A 16669-nucleotide genomic window follows, 5' to 3' on the forward strand; every position below is an offset into this window, starting at 1 on the left:
GCGTCTCCTCACCTCGGGCCTGTTTCTTCTATTCCTGGCTTGTAAGTAACTTTTGATTACTTGTTTTGAATCAAGAATTGCTGGCTTGTTTAACTCCTAACCCGCTTAACCCTTCCTGCCTGATTCCTGTTATCTGGACTATTGCTTATTTGGACATTTCTCTGTTTAACCTCATACTGCCTGGATTACACGCTGCTGGAACTTTGCTTGTTTGACCATTCTACTGTTTAACCCCATACTGCCTGATTACACGCTGCTGGAACTTTGCTTGTTTGACCATTCTACTGTTTAACCCCATACTGCCTGATTACATGCTGCTGGAACTTTGCTTGTTTGACCATTCTACTGTTTAACCACATACTGCCTGATTATACGCTGCTGGAACTTTGCTTGTTTGACCATTCTACTGTTTAACCCCATACTGCCTGATTACACGCTGCTGGAACTTTGCTTGTTTGACCATTCTACTGTTTAACCCCATACTGCCTGATTACACGCTGCTGGAACTTTGCTTGTTTGACCATTCTACTGTTTAACCCCATACTGCCTGATTACACGCTGCTGGAACTTTGCTTGTTTGACCATTCTACTGTTTAACCCCTGCCTGCCTGATTCCTTGTTTCCGGTTATTGCTTGATGGATTACTCTTTTGGTTTACCCTAACTACCTGAAGCTCTTCTCCTGACCCTGCTGTGCCATCTTCCAGTTAATTTCTGTGAGTATACTATTGCAGCTGTCGCAGGGTCAGGTCCTGGAATATACTCACAGTGCTAGAGTGTTATTCTAACTTCATTTTAGCATTTGGGTCTAACTCTGGACTTAACCTATCCTGACATTCTTATTAACCCTTAATCTGACGACCGGACCTCACCGCTACTATAATAAAGTTATTAACCCCTAATCCGCCTCACTAACCCTATAATAAATAGTATTAACCCCTAATCTGCCCTCCCTAACATCACCAACACCTAACTTCAAGTATTAACCCCTAATGTGCCGACCGGACCTCACCGCTACTCTATTAAATTTATTAACCCCTAAAGCTAAGTCTAACCCTAACACTAACACCCCCCTAAGTTAAATATAATTTTTATCTAACGAAATAAATTAACTCTTATTAAATAAATTATTCCTATTTAAAGCTAAATACTTACCTGTAAAATAAACCCTAATATAGCTACAATATAAATTATAATTATATTGTAGCTATTTTAGGATTAATATTTATTTTACAGGTAACTTTGTAATTATTTTACCCAGGTACAATAGCTATTAAATAGTTAATAACTATTTAATAGTTACCTAGTTAAAATAATTACAAAATTACCTGTAAAATAAATCCTAACCTAAGTTAGGTTTTGACGGCTAACCCTAATGCTGGTTTTGACGGCTAACGCCAAACTCTAAATCTAGGCGTTTGGGAATAAAATAGAGAACTACATTTAAGATATCTGCAACAACAAGAGGAAAACAATAGCCTGGTAAGTAGTAACAATGGTACTGCAGTTGTGCTCAGCAGTTTAATGACCGGGTCCTGCAGGGAAGTTACCAGTCAAAACATATCTGCAAATACCTAGTTCCTTCAAAAAAGAGGAAATACAGATAAAGGTAGCAAGCACTTTTGGTATAATCATGTTAGTACCATATAAAATGTATGTTGATAGAATGGACATTTTTCTTATTAAAGAAATACAATTTCATAATGCCAGGGTGGCTTCATTGTCCCATGAGTGCAAATCAGTTAGACCAAGTGTCTGGGGCTTTGTCCCTGCTATCTACTGCAGTAGCTAATCAGCCTGAATAGTCTCATAGTGTGCATCATATAACTCAAGGACTCAAATTTGCAGCTGAAATTGATCCATTTTAGCCAGTAATTAAGAGAATGCGTGCTTATATGGTCTGTTTAACTTTTTTATAAATTGGCTGATATAACAATGGTAAAATATGTCAGTTAATTAATACCAGCCTTTATCTCCAAGGCTTTAAGGGGTTTGCTTAGTGACTACTTAAAGTATTTGAGATGCTATATCTAAAGGTGTTTGATACTCCCATAGGAAATAATAGAGGTGTCAACAAATTGTGTGCAGTCACAAGGTGGCTGCTGTTAAGCTAATTGTCCACAAAATTTGGATGAACCACAGACTGGTAGAGTAGCACCTATTGCTTAAACTATTGTCACTCATTATTTCAAAATAATATACAGTAGTGTCTGTTCCCTTAAAAAGTATTGAACTTATTTATAGATTTATGTATGTATCACTGGAACATAATATAAAAATAGTGTGGAAACTTTAGCTTAATCAACATTTGAAAAGCATGGAGCTGAGGTTAAGGGATACATTATGTAATAGATTTGGTGTGCAAGGTTAGTTTTCTGCTATTAATTAAATGTGGTCATACCCACTTTCACCTAAGTGTATGAAGCTGATTGTGGCTGATAGATTTAGCATCTGCTAACATTACTTAATGGAAACTTAGGTAATATTACCATGAAGCACAACTAAAACACTAAAACAAATACACTTTTTGTGCTCACTGTGATTAATACCTGGAATATAAAACTACATATCATGCTAAAAATGCCCAGAAGTACATAAATATTTTAAGGGATTAAATGCTTACCGGATCCTTCTTCACAGAGGAGAGGATTTAACATAACTTAATTAAATAACTATGTACATGAGAATGTAGTGCGAAATAACCACAGACAAACTTTTATGGGAAAAATTTTGTGACCGTCACAGGCCATAAAATTTTATTAACCTAACAAACTAGATAGAACTGATAGAACTGAAAATATATATGGCGGCATAGAGATCAGATACCCAGAACAGCAGGAGATCACCGGCCCAACGGGAACAGCAGCAGAGGGTTCTCTGCCCAAAGGAGATGACGCTGAGGGGTTGCAGAGATCACGTGACCATCCCTCAAAAGGGAGGAAGGAGGGTTACCGTCACGTGCACGTGAGGGCCTACCCTCCTCCCCGGAAGTCTGGCCATCACTCACCCCTAGCGACCTTCTCCTGCGCAACCGGACCGAGGATCTCCCGCCACAAGGAAGCATTTTAATGGTACCCTTGCCGCCAACCCACAACCCGATTTACAGGAGGGGTAACAGAGCTCTCTGAATGTCCCCTATGAATAAATCCAGCCCCACATCAGAAAGGTGAACTTTATCCCTTCTATATAGCTCGGTTCTATCAGCCGAAATGGCTTCGTGCCGTACCACGAAGCCACCTGACCCAGTGACGGTTTTCGCTACAGACGCATTGATCTTCTTCCTAACCCGGTATGCCGCCGTATGGGCCGACATATGCCTCCAGTGGAGACGGGGTATTATATGGGACCACCCTATCATGACCCCCGGGATGCGTACTCTTAGCCACCCAATGTCTGCCTGCATAACCTTAATCAACTGTAAAACTGGTATGGCCCCCACATCGTTACCCCCTAGGTGAAGAATAATAATGTGAGGCTTCCCCCAGCGTACCAGGGCCTCGGATATGGTTCCTGCTAATTGGGGCCAGCACATCCCCCTATCACCCAACCACCTAACGGATGCCTTGTTGGTAGGGAGACCTAGGGATTGGCCAAATGGGAGGGACGCACAGCGTAGGGAGGCCCAGTGGACAAAGGAGTGGCCCACAATCCAGATTCGCTTCACCCCGGGGGTAGTGCCTGTGGAGACAAACATTTTAGTATCCTGAATTAACATCTAAACATTAAACAATTGGACGGACATAGGTTCTGAAACAATTGGACCGCCAACGCCCAATACGTTTTATGTCCTCGCACGAGGAGCCCGCTTGCGCAGCGTTAGTCGCGGCCCCTATGCGAAAAGAGTGCGGGGCAAGTCTGCTAGCGTCCAGCCCCGCCTGGACTGCCGCCAATTTTAGGACCCTACCGAACTGAAATTTGGAAAGGGATCTGCCGTCCGCATGGACCAGGAATTGCCCCGGGCCAGGCGGCCTTTGAGCCAGGTAAAGATTAACGCAGTTAACCGGGCAGCATGCGCTGTTCACCTGAGGGTGAACGGGGATCCAGGTTCCCTTACCCTCCTGATCTGTCTTTGATCGCGGCAGAAAAAGAAGTAAGGAATCAGGGGCAGCTCTAACATGTTGCAATTGTATACCTGCCCCAGACGCCTGCTTGGAGGGTGCTACTACCTCACTAACTCTAAGAGCGGCGGCAAAGGCCAGATTAAACGCAGTTTTGAAGAGTAGGGCTTCAAAATCTGATCTACAGACCACGTCGAGCGCCAAGAGCAAACGCTCCAGGCGGTCGCGGGTGATGGGTTCGCGCGTGTCTATTTTCCGCTGCTGCGATCTGCCCCAACCCTTGATCACCTGCCTAATAAAAAAGGAATTGGTTGGGTCAGGAATGGCTAATGCCCTATAGAAAAATGAGAGGGCGGCCAATTTGGACTGTATTGCCCCCTGACGGGCCCCAGAGGCATGCAAACTCACCAGCCAATCGTGTAAGTTGTCCCTAGACCCCTGAGCAGCGTCGGCTCCCCTGGACGCACAGAAATCGTCCCATTCAGACCACATGCGGGCATAGGCGTGCCAAGTGGATGGTGCTAAGGAGGAGCGGACCAACGGCAGTAAGGCTATCCAGGAAGGACGAGCTGCCAAAGGAAATCAGGACAGCGTAAGCCCACGGCTGCAGCTGTGGGGGCTAACTTGCGAAATGTCGCCCATTCGAATCGTGACAGGGCGTCAGCTACAACATTGTCGACGCCCGGGACATGACGGGCCTGGAACTGGATGTTAAGGTCCAGACAGCGCAACACCAGGTGGCGCAGCAAGGTAATGACCTTTGCTGAGGTGGCTGACAAGTTATTGATCGCAAAGACCACACTGATGTTGTCTGTCCAGAACACAACAGTCCTGTTCGACAACTTCCCACCCCACAGCTCGACCGCCAAGACCACGGGGAATAGCTCCAGGAGAGTCAGGTTTCGAGTAAGGCCCGCCGGGGCCCAGGACTCCGGCCAGGGCTCCGCGCTCCACTCTCCCTGGAAACAGGCCCCGTAACCGTGCGATCCAGCTGCGTCAGTGAAAAGGTGCAGTAACTGGCTAGACATGGGAGGGGTACGCCAGACCCGAATCCCGTTAAATCGCGTGAGAAACTGTTCCCAGACTACCAGGTCAGCCAGCAATTCACTCCCTAGGGTTATCTTTGAATTCGGGTTTGACCTACCACTAAGCTGTCTTTCCAGTCTACGGTTAAAAACCCGACCCATGGGGATAACTCTGCAAGCGAAATTAAGCAAACCTAACAGGGATTGTAACTGTTTCAGGGAAATAACTGCATTAGAGACTGCCGCTCTGACCGCCTCAAGCATGCCCTGAACTTTATCAGGTGGCAACCTACAGAGCCGAGCCTGGGTGTCGATTTCGATTCCCAGGAAAACTAAACAGGACGCGGGGCCTTGCGTTTTGTCCTCTGCTAGGGGCACCCCGAAATGTCTCATGACGCTGCGCATGATGTTCATTGTGGATAAACAATCATCGGAGCCTGCTCTCCCTACAATGAGAAAATCGTCCAGGTAGTGTGCTATGGGATCGCTGCCCACTTCTGAAGCTACGACCCAATGAAGGAAACTACTGAACGCCTCAAACAAGGCGCATGACAAAGAGCAGCCCATGGGCAGGCAGCGATCCACGTAGTACACACCTGCAAACTTACAACCCATTAGATGGAAAACTGAGGGGTGGAGTGGAAGAAGCCTAAATGCCGACTCAATGTCTAGTTTCGCCAATAGAGCACCATGACCCGCCCTCCTGACCAGGTCTAGTGCGCTATCAAAGGATTGATAGCGCACCGAGCTGAGTTGGGGGTCAATGGCATCATTGACTGAGCTACCCTTTGGGTACGACAGGTGCTGAATGAGGCGAAACTTCCCTGGCTCTTTCTTGGGAACCACCCCCAACGGGGAAATGACCAAATCAGGTAAAGGTGGGGCAGCAAAGGGGCCCGCCATTCGCCCTAAAGTCACTTCTTTATTAATTTTATCCCTCACCACTTGGGGGTGTTGGTATGCTGAAATAAGGTTCCTATTAAATCTCTTACCCTTGATTTGCCTAAATGTGGGGATATGAAAACCAAATGAAAAACCCTCCCATAACATACGTGCCGCCGCCTGGTCTGGGTAAGCCCACAACCATGGTGCCATGGCATGTACATTAATTGGCGTTTCCGCCTTTCTGGCCCAAGTTTGCTGAAGGGGGCTTATTGGTCTGGTCCCTTCGCTTGATGCAGTCACTGCCAGGGTGTGGACCAGAGCAGTACCTGCAGACATGTCTGAAGGTGCATGCGCTACCCTTTTCGCATTTTTTGTCCTGGAAGGGCCAGCAGGTTCCCCCCCGTTTCCTGCTTCTGGTATTGCGAAAGGACTGCTGCGCTGATTGCTGAGTTGAAGTTGCAGCAGCGGGTGCACCCCCTTTTGGGTCCATTCGCTGCCACAACTGGTTGTCAGTAGAGTCAAAAGTCAGGGAAGGATTTCCTGCCATTTTCCTCCTGAACTCAGCATCATATTCCCTCCACACACCTTCACTGTGATTACGCTGAATCCAGTGAATAGTGTCCGTGTATTTTAGGATAGGCAAACTCTGGGAGGGGTACTTTTCGATATAACAGGAGGAAAAAACCCTGAAGCACTGGAGCCACTCATCAAAAGTGTCTGGGCGTTTAAATTTTTTAGGCCCTGTTCCCTCATCGCTCCTCTCTCTCTGCCTATACGCCTCCACCGAAAGGTCAAAGATATTAACATATTTTCCACGGTGGATTCTACTGACCACCTTTTTGCGCAGGTGTCTATGCAATGAGTATATTTTTCCTGGGCTTGCGTCCCCGTAAAGGGCTGCTCGCCTTTCGGAGATGGCCCTGGTAGGGAGAGGTTCAGCTGGCACCTCTGTAGATGGGGTTTGCGGGGCGTTGTTACTGGCGCTGTCCTGCTTAGTATCTGGCTTGACCCCCCTCTTTAAAATTTTCTTAATCATTCTAAACATTTTCTTCTGACCTGCCCCTTGTAAACCCAAGGAAGAGTCAGTCTCAGACCCTGAGTCAGAAGAGGATGAGTCAGAGGAAGAATGGTCATTGTGTGTAAATAAAGCATTCTCACCGTGACTAATGGCAGGAGGTCCCTGACCCATGCTGGAAACGGACTGGCCTGCTGGCTGGTTTTGGAGGGCGAGTCCTGAAGACCCTTGCTGTGCAGTGGAAGTGGTGGCTGCTGCTCCTGCTGTAATGCTGCTTGGAACTTCTGCATCCGCCCCACTCATGACTGTGGCAGTGTTGGTCCGTGTTTTTGCTGCACTTTGTGATCCAATTGCCCCCTGCAAAAGAGAAAGAATTTGGCGAGCACTTTGCCCAATGGATGTGTCTGGATTATCAGTAGCAAGGGGTGGATGAGCTATATGAAGTGGTGTATGAAATCCCTGACTCACTGACTGTCCATTCGCAGATGTCTGAGCATTCACACCCTGCTGGTCTACAATAGGGTTATGGCATGCCTGGCTTATTGATTGTGCATGGTTTAATGAGTGTGCATGAGCGCCCTGCGTGGCTGCAATGGGGGAGTGGATACCCTGATCAAGGGGTTGTACTCCTTGTATGCCTAACATAATGGGATGTTGTAGCTGGCTTAAAGATTGCCCATTCGCATTATGTATGCCAACCAGGGGTGTATTATATCCCTGAGGAGCTGCTTGTACGTTCACACCATTCAAAGCCGCATTCACACCAATGGGGGATGGTAAATGATGAGACGGTAAATGATGCTCAATGTTTTGATTAACATGCATACTTTGCACATTGCCTTGATTCACATGCAGGCTATTATTAGACACAATATCATGCGGCTGAGCGGCCGCTTGCACTAAACCACTATCAGCCCTGTGTGGGTTAATAACATCGGGAGCGGCCTGCTGAACGGCATTTGCGTTATGTCCCATTTGTATAAACTGTAATGGCCTCATTGCCCTGGAAGGGTTAACTCTGCGTGTCCCCCTACCCCTATCACTGGCTATCTGCCTGGTACTACCTCTTATGATGGAGCGACCCCTTTGATGCCCCTGAGGATTAACGTTCAAATTTGCCGTTCGCTTGCGCAGTTTGCTTGCGCTGTTAATGCCCCTCTGACCCCCCACTGATAACCCGCCAACGGCCAAGGACGGCTCTCGGTGCTCACCTGCGAGTGGCGTTGCCCCGGGAGCCGATGTCCTTGTGACCGCGCGGGAATCTGCCAAGCCGGAAGTGCCGATGTCCGCTTCCGGTGACGTCACTAACATGGCGTTGACACCGGAAGTCGGACCCGGACCACGCGGCTGGCGAAGGAGATCGCTAGGCCCCGGGGGGAGCAGCATAGGCCCTGGGATGGCATGGGCCTCGGGTATGGTGCGACCAGGGGCAAGTCCGGGTGTAGAGGGCTGAGGGGCCGTTACAGGGGCCATGTTCCGGCCGGGCTGGGGACCGCGTGTTGCCACGTGTGGTGCCTCAATGAGAGGTGTGAAAGGGCGATGCCTGCTGGGGGTAGTTAAAGCAGGATCCGGATCCTGACTAGAAGGATCAGGAGGGAAAACAGCTGGTGTCACACTGGGCCCTGGGGAGGCTGCAGCCATAGCGGATATTATGTTTTTCAATAGGTCAGAAACTGCTGACATAGCAGCAGGGGGTACAGCACTTAAAAATGAGGCCTGTACACTATCAAGGGGTAAATTAGCCTGCTGGGTCTGCAATGCTTGAGGTCTGGGGGATTCCTGAGCTAACTCAATATCAATAGGTCCCTGCTCTTCCACATTATGAACCTGGGCTGACACAACAGTAGTATATTGAGTTGGGGGAATGATATCTAAATCCTCCTCAGAAATAGATTGAACACTTATCTTTATTTTTTCTTTTGCAGGTGCAGGAGGTTCCTGTTCCGACTGGTAACGTCTGGGAGGCAGAGTGGAACGCCTGGAACGATGCATAGCTGCACTGGTGATGACAGAACTGCTAAGAAAAAACTGCTTCAGCCAGGATCCGGAGAAGAAGAGGAAGTTGCAAGGGAGAACTTGGCTTATCTACTGGTAAGGAGGGGCCTACCCTAAATTGCAACAATGTTGCACCCAGCACCTTCCCTCTCTCTTCTAACCCACTCTCCTACAGCCTTAACCCTTAGACTGCTCCAGGCTTATACTAAGCCCTACACTGCATTTTTCTTAAATAAAAATAGCATAAATAATTTCATAAACAGAGTTACAGATACAGTGTAAAGGTGATACTAAGCTACATTGATAGCTAAGTGACAGGAATAAAGGCTTTAAGGATGCTAAGGTCATTTCTACAGGTATTATTATAAAATTTAAATCTGAGACAGATGTATGTACAGAATAATGCTAACAGCAAAATAAATAAAACAATATAAATTGAATGGAAAGTCGAACAGATGATGTGTGAGAGAGTGCAGAAAATGTACATGAGTTGAGATATATGTGGGAGTAGAAATGGTCTTCAAGAATAACTAGTTCTGTACAGCTAACAAATACAAATAAAATTGATTAGTAACTATCACCTAGATTATAAGTTTTGTGCTATACCTACGATCGCTGAATGAAAGCTCCGTAACGCAACCCATTGATGTCTATGGGGAAAAAAGTTAAGTTTAAACCTAACATCCTAACATAAACCCCATGTCTAAACACCCCTAATCTGCTGCCCCGACATCGCCGACACCTACACAATTTTATTAACCCCTAATCTGCAGCTCCCAATATCGCTGCCACCGAAACAAATCTATTAACCCCTAATCTGCTGCTCCCGATATCTCCACCACTATACCAAAGTTATTAACCCCTATTCCCCCGCACCCCAACATCGCCCACACTATAATAAAGATATTAACCCCTATTCCGCCGCTCCCCTACATCGCTGCCACAAAATAAAGTTATTAACCCTTAAACCTCTGGCCTCCCACATCACTACCACTAAATAAACCTATTAACCTCTAAACCACAAGCCCCCCACATCGCAACAACCTAAATTAAACTATAAACCCCTAAACCTAAACCTAACTGTAAACCTAACCCTAACCGTAACCCTAAACCTAACACCCCCTAACTTTAACATAACATAATTAAAATAGAACTAAATTAAAGATACAATTATTAACTAAATAATACCTATTTAAAACTAAATACAAACTTACCTGTGAAATAAAACCTAAGCTGCCTTACACTAAAACCTAACATTACAAAAATAAAAAACCTACCATTACAAAAAATAAAAACACTAAAATTACAAAAAATAAAAAAAACTACCATTCCAAAAAATAACAAAAACAAACAAACGGCTAGATTACGAGTTTTGCATTATGAGAAAAAAAGCAGAGTTAGGGCTCATAACACTGCTTTTTTACTACCGCTGCTATTACGAGTCTTGTAGGTACAGCTGTCTTGCACACTTTTTTGGCCATACCGCAAATTAACTTACGCAATTTTCATAAAGTCTTTTTTCAATGGGACTTCAATAGCACCGATATTACAAGCTTTTTTTTTAGGCCAAAAAGTGAGTTGTACAGCCTATCCCGCAAGATTTGTAACACATTCTAAAGTCAGTAGTTATGAGTTTTACACTACAAAGCCGTAGCATAAAACTCATAACTAAAGTGTTAAAAAGTACACTAACACCCATAAACTACCTATTAACCCCTAAACCGAGGCCCTCCCGCATTGCAAAACCTATAATAAAATTATTAACCCCTAATCTGCCGCTCCCGACATCGCCACCACAACAATAAACATATTAACCCCTAAACCGCCGCACTCCCACATCACAAACACTAGTTAAATATTATTAACCCTTAAACTGCTGTCCCTAACATTGCCGCCACCTACCTACATTTATTAACCCCTTATCTTCCACCCCCAACGTCACCGCTACTATTCTAAAGTTATTAACGCCTAAACCTAAGTCTAACCCTAACACCCCCTAACTTAAATATAATTAAAATAAATCTAAAGAAAACCTACTATTAATTATGAAATAATTCCTATTTAAAACTAAATACTTACCTATAAAATAAACCCTAAGCTAGCTACAATATAACTAATAGTTACATTGTAGCTAGCTTAGGGTTTATTTTTATTTTACAGGCAAGTTTGTATTTATTTTAACTAGGTACAATAGTTACTAAATAGTTATTAACTATTTACTAACTACCTAGCTAAAATAAATACAAATTTACCTGTAAAATAAAACCTAACCTGTCTTACACTAACACATAACCTTACACTACAATTAAATAAATTACCTAAATTAAATACAATTAACTAAATTAAATACAAATACCTAAATTACAAAAAAAAACAAACACTAAATTACACAAAATAAAAAACAAATTACAAGATATTTAAACTAATTACACCTAATCTAATAGCCCTATCAAAATAAAAAAGCCCCCCCCCCCAAAAAAAAAAAAACCCTAGCCTAAACTAAACTACCAATAGCCCTTAAAAGGGCCTTTTGCGGGGCATTGCCCCAAAGAAATTCGCTCTTTTACCTGTAAAAAAAAATACAAACATTCCCCCCAACAGTAAAACCCACCACCCACACAACCAACCCCCCAAATTAAACCCTAATTAAAAAAACCTAAGCTCCCCATTGCACTGTAAAGGGCATTTGGATGGGCATTGCCCTTAAAAGGGCATTTAGCTCTATTGCTGCCCAAACCCTAACCTAAAAATAAAACCCACCCAATAAACCCTTAAAAAAACCTAACACTAACCCCCTAAAGATTCACTTACATTTTTAAAGAGCTGACATCCATCCTCAACGAAGCCAGGAGAAGTCCTCAACGAAGAGGCAAGAACTCCTCAACGAAACCAGGAGAAGTCTTCATCCAAGTCGGGAGAAGTGGTCCTCCAGATGGGCAGAAGTCTTCATCCAGACGGCATCTTCTATCTTCATCCATCCGGTGCGGAGCGGGTCCATCTTCAAGACATCCGGCGCAGAGCATTCTCTTCTTACGATGACTCCCGATGAATGAAGGTTCCTTTAAGTGATGTCATCCAAGATGGCATCCCATAGATTCCAATTGGCTGATAGAATTCTATCAGCCAATTGGAATTAAGGTTGAAAAAATCCTATTGGCTGATCCAATCAGCCAATAGGATTGAGCTCACATTCTATTGGCTGATTGAAAGAATAGGATTTTTTCAACTTTAATTGCAATTGGCTGATAAAATTCTTTCAGCCAATCGGAATCTAAAGGATGCCATCTTGGATGACGTCACTTAAAGGAACCTTCATTCGTCGTGAGTCGTTGTAAGAAGAGGATGCTCCGCGCCGGATGTCTTGAAGATGGACCCGCTCCGCGCCGGATGGATGAAGATAGAAGATGCCATCTGGATGAAGACTTCTACCCGTCTGGAGGACCACTTCTCCCGGCTTGGATGAAGACTTCTCCCAGAGCTGATTTCTTTAGGGCAATGCCTCACAAAAGGCCCTTTTAAGGGCTATTGGTAGCTTATTATCTTTTATTTTGGGGTGGTTTTTTTTAGAATGGGTATTAGAATAGAAATAATTGTTATTATTTTGGATAATTCATTTGTTATTTTGTGTGTAATGTTTTTTTTTTCGTTTTGGGGTGTTTTTTTTTTTTTTTTTTTAAAAATAGCCATTTTTTTTTTAAAGGGCAGCAAAAGAGCTGAATGCCCTTTTAAGGGCAATTCCCATACAAATGCCCTTTTCAGGGCAATTGGTAGATTAGGTTTTACTTTAAGGGCCCTTGGTAGTTTATTTTAGATCAGGTTTTTTTTATTTTGGGTTGGTTTTTTTTTTAAAACAGGTTTCTAGAATAGGAATGATAATTATTGCTTTGGAAAATTTTGTTTGTTATTTTTTGTAATGGTAGGTTTTTTATTTTTCATAATTTTAGTGTTTTTTATTTTTTGTAATGTTAGGTTTTTTTTATTTTTGTAATGTTAGGTTTTAGTGTAAGGCAGCTTAGGTTTTATTTCACAGGTAAGTTTGTATTTATTTTAACTAGGTAGTTGGTAAATAGTTAATAACTATTGACTAACTAGTCTACCTAGTTAAATAAATACAATCTTACCTGTGAAATAAAAATAAAACCTAAGCTAGCTACAATTTAACTATTAGTTATAGTGTAGCTAGCTTAGGTTTTATTTCACAGGTAAGTTTGTATTTAGTTATTTAGTTAATAATTGTAACTTTAATTTAGCTCTATTTTAATTATGTTAAAGTTAGGAGGTGTTAGGTTTAGGGTTAGGGTTATGGTTAGGGTTAGGTTTAGGGTTACGGTTAGGGTTAGGTTTAGAGGTTAATATTTTAATTCAAGTTGTTGCGATGTGGGGGCTGGTGGTTTAGGGGTTAATAGGTTTATTTAGTGGTAGTGATGTGATAGGCCAGAGGTTTAGGGGTTAATAACTTTATTTAGTGGTGGCGATATCGGGGAGCAGCGGAATAGGGGTTAATATCTTTATTATAGTGTGGGCGATGTTGGGGTGTGGGGGAATAAGGGTTAATAACTTTAGTATAGTGGCGACAATGGTTTTATTAGTGGCAGCGATGTTGGGAGCGGCAGATTATTGGTTAATAAATTTAATTTAGTGTTTTCGATGCGGGAGGGCCTTGCTTTAGGGGTTATTAGGTAGTTTATGGGTGTTAGTGTACTTTATAACACTTTAGTTATGAGTTTTATGTAACAGTTTTGTTGCGTAAAACTCATAACTACTGCTCTCAGATGGCAATAACGGAACTTGTCGTTATAGTGTGTAACGCAAGCTTTTTAGCCTCACCGCAAAACTCATATTGGCAGTGCTATAGAGGTCCCATGCAAAAACGTAATTTTTTTGAGTGCAGGACTAACGTTGCGTTACAGGCTAAAAGATTTGCGGTACAGCTATACCGACAAGAATTGTAATGGCTGAGTTGCTGTTTTAATGCTGAAATTGCCATTTTGAATGCACAACTTGTAATCTACTTGAATGTTAGTTATTAGAAGCAATAACTCTATGAGCCATATTTATCCTTAGTCTAAGTAATTCATAGGATAAGAAAAACAGGGGGGGAGAATTCCACACTTAATAGTATGATATATGGAATACAGGTGCTACCTTGAAAGAGTACATATAAAACAACATGAGAAAGAAAGTAGAAACTCCAAAATGCACCCGGAAGAAGCTCCACGCTGCATTGAGTGGAGTGAAACGAGCGTCCAGACTCGTCGGTGCTTAGCAGCTTAGCAGCGGATCCAGACCTACCCCAGAAGATTCAGCGTTATGGGAGCAGTGAAGATAGGAGGAGCGATTGCATGAAAAAATACAGGTACTTTTGTGAACTGTCTTCTGCACGAAGGAATGCTTCTAGGCAGCTACACCTGTGAATGAATACGCGTTGATATACGGCTCCTCCTCTCCTATGCTCTAACGTAATTTTGTGGCTTTTATTTTTTCATCAGGGGTATAGGTCTGGCTTGCCTGGCTTTGAGGCACTGTGGGAAACATATATTACAGATTGACTTTATGTCTTTTGGATTACTAATATCAGTATTTCACAATGGACTGGTCATTGCTTGTTGTTCCCTGGTGCACCAGATGGTTCTCGACCAGTGTGATTAACACGTACATTTCTGGGATCCCTTGTATGAATGTGATGTGTGTGTTTGTTTTATTCATTAAAGTGTGCTTTTTTCATTTTTGACATATTAAATCTCTTGTGTGTTCTTTACTCATACAGTTGTGCTGGATTTGCCTAGACTTTTGGAAACTCCTCATTTTGGAGTTTCTACTTTCTTTCTCATGTTGTTTTATAATTCATAGGATAACTAGATCTCGCTGGGTCCAAGGCAAAGGTTGTGATGTGCTCCCCCCTTGCATTTCAACAGTGCCCTTTTTAGCTGTTTGTAATTAGTAGAAGCTGAAGCCACATACGAGAAAGAAGCGCTGCTTCTCTATAAATGTCAGTCCTCCTTCCCTCTTTTTTAGTCGTGCCAGAAGAAGCGCAGGTTACCTGTTCAAAATTTGGAGGCAGGTTATTCTGTATGACTACATTGTGGTTGCCATCATGGAAACCCTGACAACATATTGAAAATGAAAATCAATTAACTTTTTTAAACTGTAAGTTGCTTTTTTAAGGGGGCACACACAGAGGTCAGACATGATACTGATTTCAGGGCCCAGGTGGGCCTCCTATAGGTGAGAAACCAGTCTCAGTTTCAATCTCTGAGACCTCTATAGTTACACTACTGGGATTATATTCCTAAATTCTCAATTCTATATGTGTCGTTAAATCACCCTTTATTATTGGGAATCTAAATTACTGAAGACTGTTAACTGGATTGCATGAGGATCTTCCTACAATGTAGTTAGTTGGCTAGGCTGAGGATGTCATGTTGTCATATAAAGAGAAAGTAACCATAATCAAATATGATTCCTAAGAAGGCAATGGTGTTCTTAGAGGACAGATTAGAAGGCAAAAAGATTAAGGGCCTGATATTCAAACCTTTGCAGCTCAGTCAAGCTATTCTAAGAAAAAGAAGGCCCTTAAAGTTTTTTAGAAACGCTTATTTTACATTTAGAAATCATTATGTTGCAATGTAGTGTTCTTTATGTGAAACAGAGACTCCTACATTATAATACAAGGTCTGAAAAAATCCCAAATATTTTAGGCTTGATTCAGAATGGGATGCTAACAGTTGAGTGTGAGCAAAAAAGGGGTTTATCCCGGCTCTTTGGGTGCGTCAGAAGAAGCGCAACTGTTACAAGTTGAAAATAAACAGAGCTCTGGTAACTGTTACATAAGATAAAAAAGGTACACAAAATACATCAAAAATACACTTAAAAGTACTCAGTTACCTCATAATAACACTGTGTGATAAAAATAATTTTTAAAAAATGCAATCAAAAGTTATAAGGGTTCAAAGATATGAGGTGTTAGAAAAAAAGGCATGCAACGGGCTTTAACATAGAGATAAATGCATATATAGTACTGTGCAATAGTCTTAGGCCACCATTAGATTTGTTGTTTTAGCAATGGTATAATTACCATATATAATTATTTCTTAGGCTCTTTATTAGAATACAACCAGAAATACAGGATATTTGTATGCAGTATTAAAAAATAAAAAATAAAAAAACTCAGCTTCTATAGGCTAAAGTGGCAAGTACAGGGAGTGCAGAATTATTAGGCAAATGAGTATTTTGACCACATCATCCTCTTTATGCATGTTGTCTTACTCCAAGCTGTATAGGCTTGAAAGCCTCCTACCAATTAAGCATATTAGGTGATGTGCATCTCTGTAATGAGAAGGGGTGTGGTCTAATGACATCAACACCCTATATCAGGTGTGCATAATTATTAGGTAACTTCCTTTCCTTTGGCAAAATGGGTCAAAAGAAGGACTTGACAGGCTCAGAAAAGTAAAAAATAGTGAGATATCTTGCAGAGGGATGCAGCACTCTTAAAATTGCAAAGCTTCTGAAGCGTGATCATCGAACAATCAAGCGTTTCATTCAAAATAGTCAACAGGGTCGCAAGAAGCGTGTGGAAAAACCAAGGCGCAAAATAACTGCCCATGAACTGAGAAAAGTCAAGCGTGCAGCTGCCAAGATGCCACTTGCCACCAGTTTGGCCATATTTCAGAGCTGCAACATCACTGGAGT

The 16669-nt window shown here is 42.7% G+C and overlaps 1 protein-coding gene across 1 annotated transcript; it reads right to left on the bottom strand.

The window, feature by feature from the left end:
• Positions 1-2713: 2713 nt before the first annotated feature.
• LOC128660779 (uncharacterized) lies at positions 2714-9153 on the bottom strand. The gene is made up of 2 exons (XM_053714794.1): positions 7126-9153; positions 2714-3677 (listed from the first exon to the last, which is right to left on the bottom strand). Exons 1-2 carry the CDS (start codon positions 8972-8974, stop codon positions 3100-3102), a joined length of 2427 nt encoding a protein of 808 aa, XP_053570769.1. The 5' UTR covers positions 8975-9153; the 3' UTR covers positions 2714-3099.
• Between the last annotated feature and the right edge of the window lie 7516 nt (positions 9154-16669).

The sequence above is a fragment of the Bombina bombina genome, chromosome 5 (assembly GCF_027579735.1).
Source record: "Bombina bombina isolate aBomBom1 chromosome 5, aBomBom1.pri, whole genome shotgun sequence".
Classification (NCBI taxonomy): domain Eukaryota; kingdom Metazoa; phylum Chordata; class Amphibia; order Anura; family Bombinatoridae; genus Bombina; species Bombina bombina.

What these genes read in the sequence shown, in the direction of transcription:
- LOC128660779 (XM_053714794.1), bottom strand. Translation starts at nt 8,974, where the DNA reads ATGCATCGTTCCAGGCGTTCCACTCTGCCTCCCAGACGTTACCAGTCG. An exon ending in ACCTCCTGCCATTAGTCACG is followed by an intron (nt 3,678 to 7,125) that starts GTGAGAATGCTT and finishes TTGTCTCCACAG; the next exon opens with GCACTACCCCCGGGGTGAAG.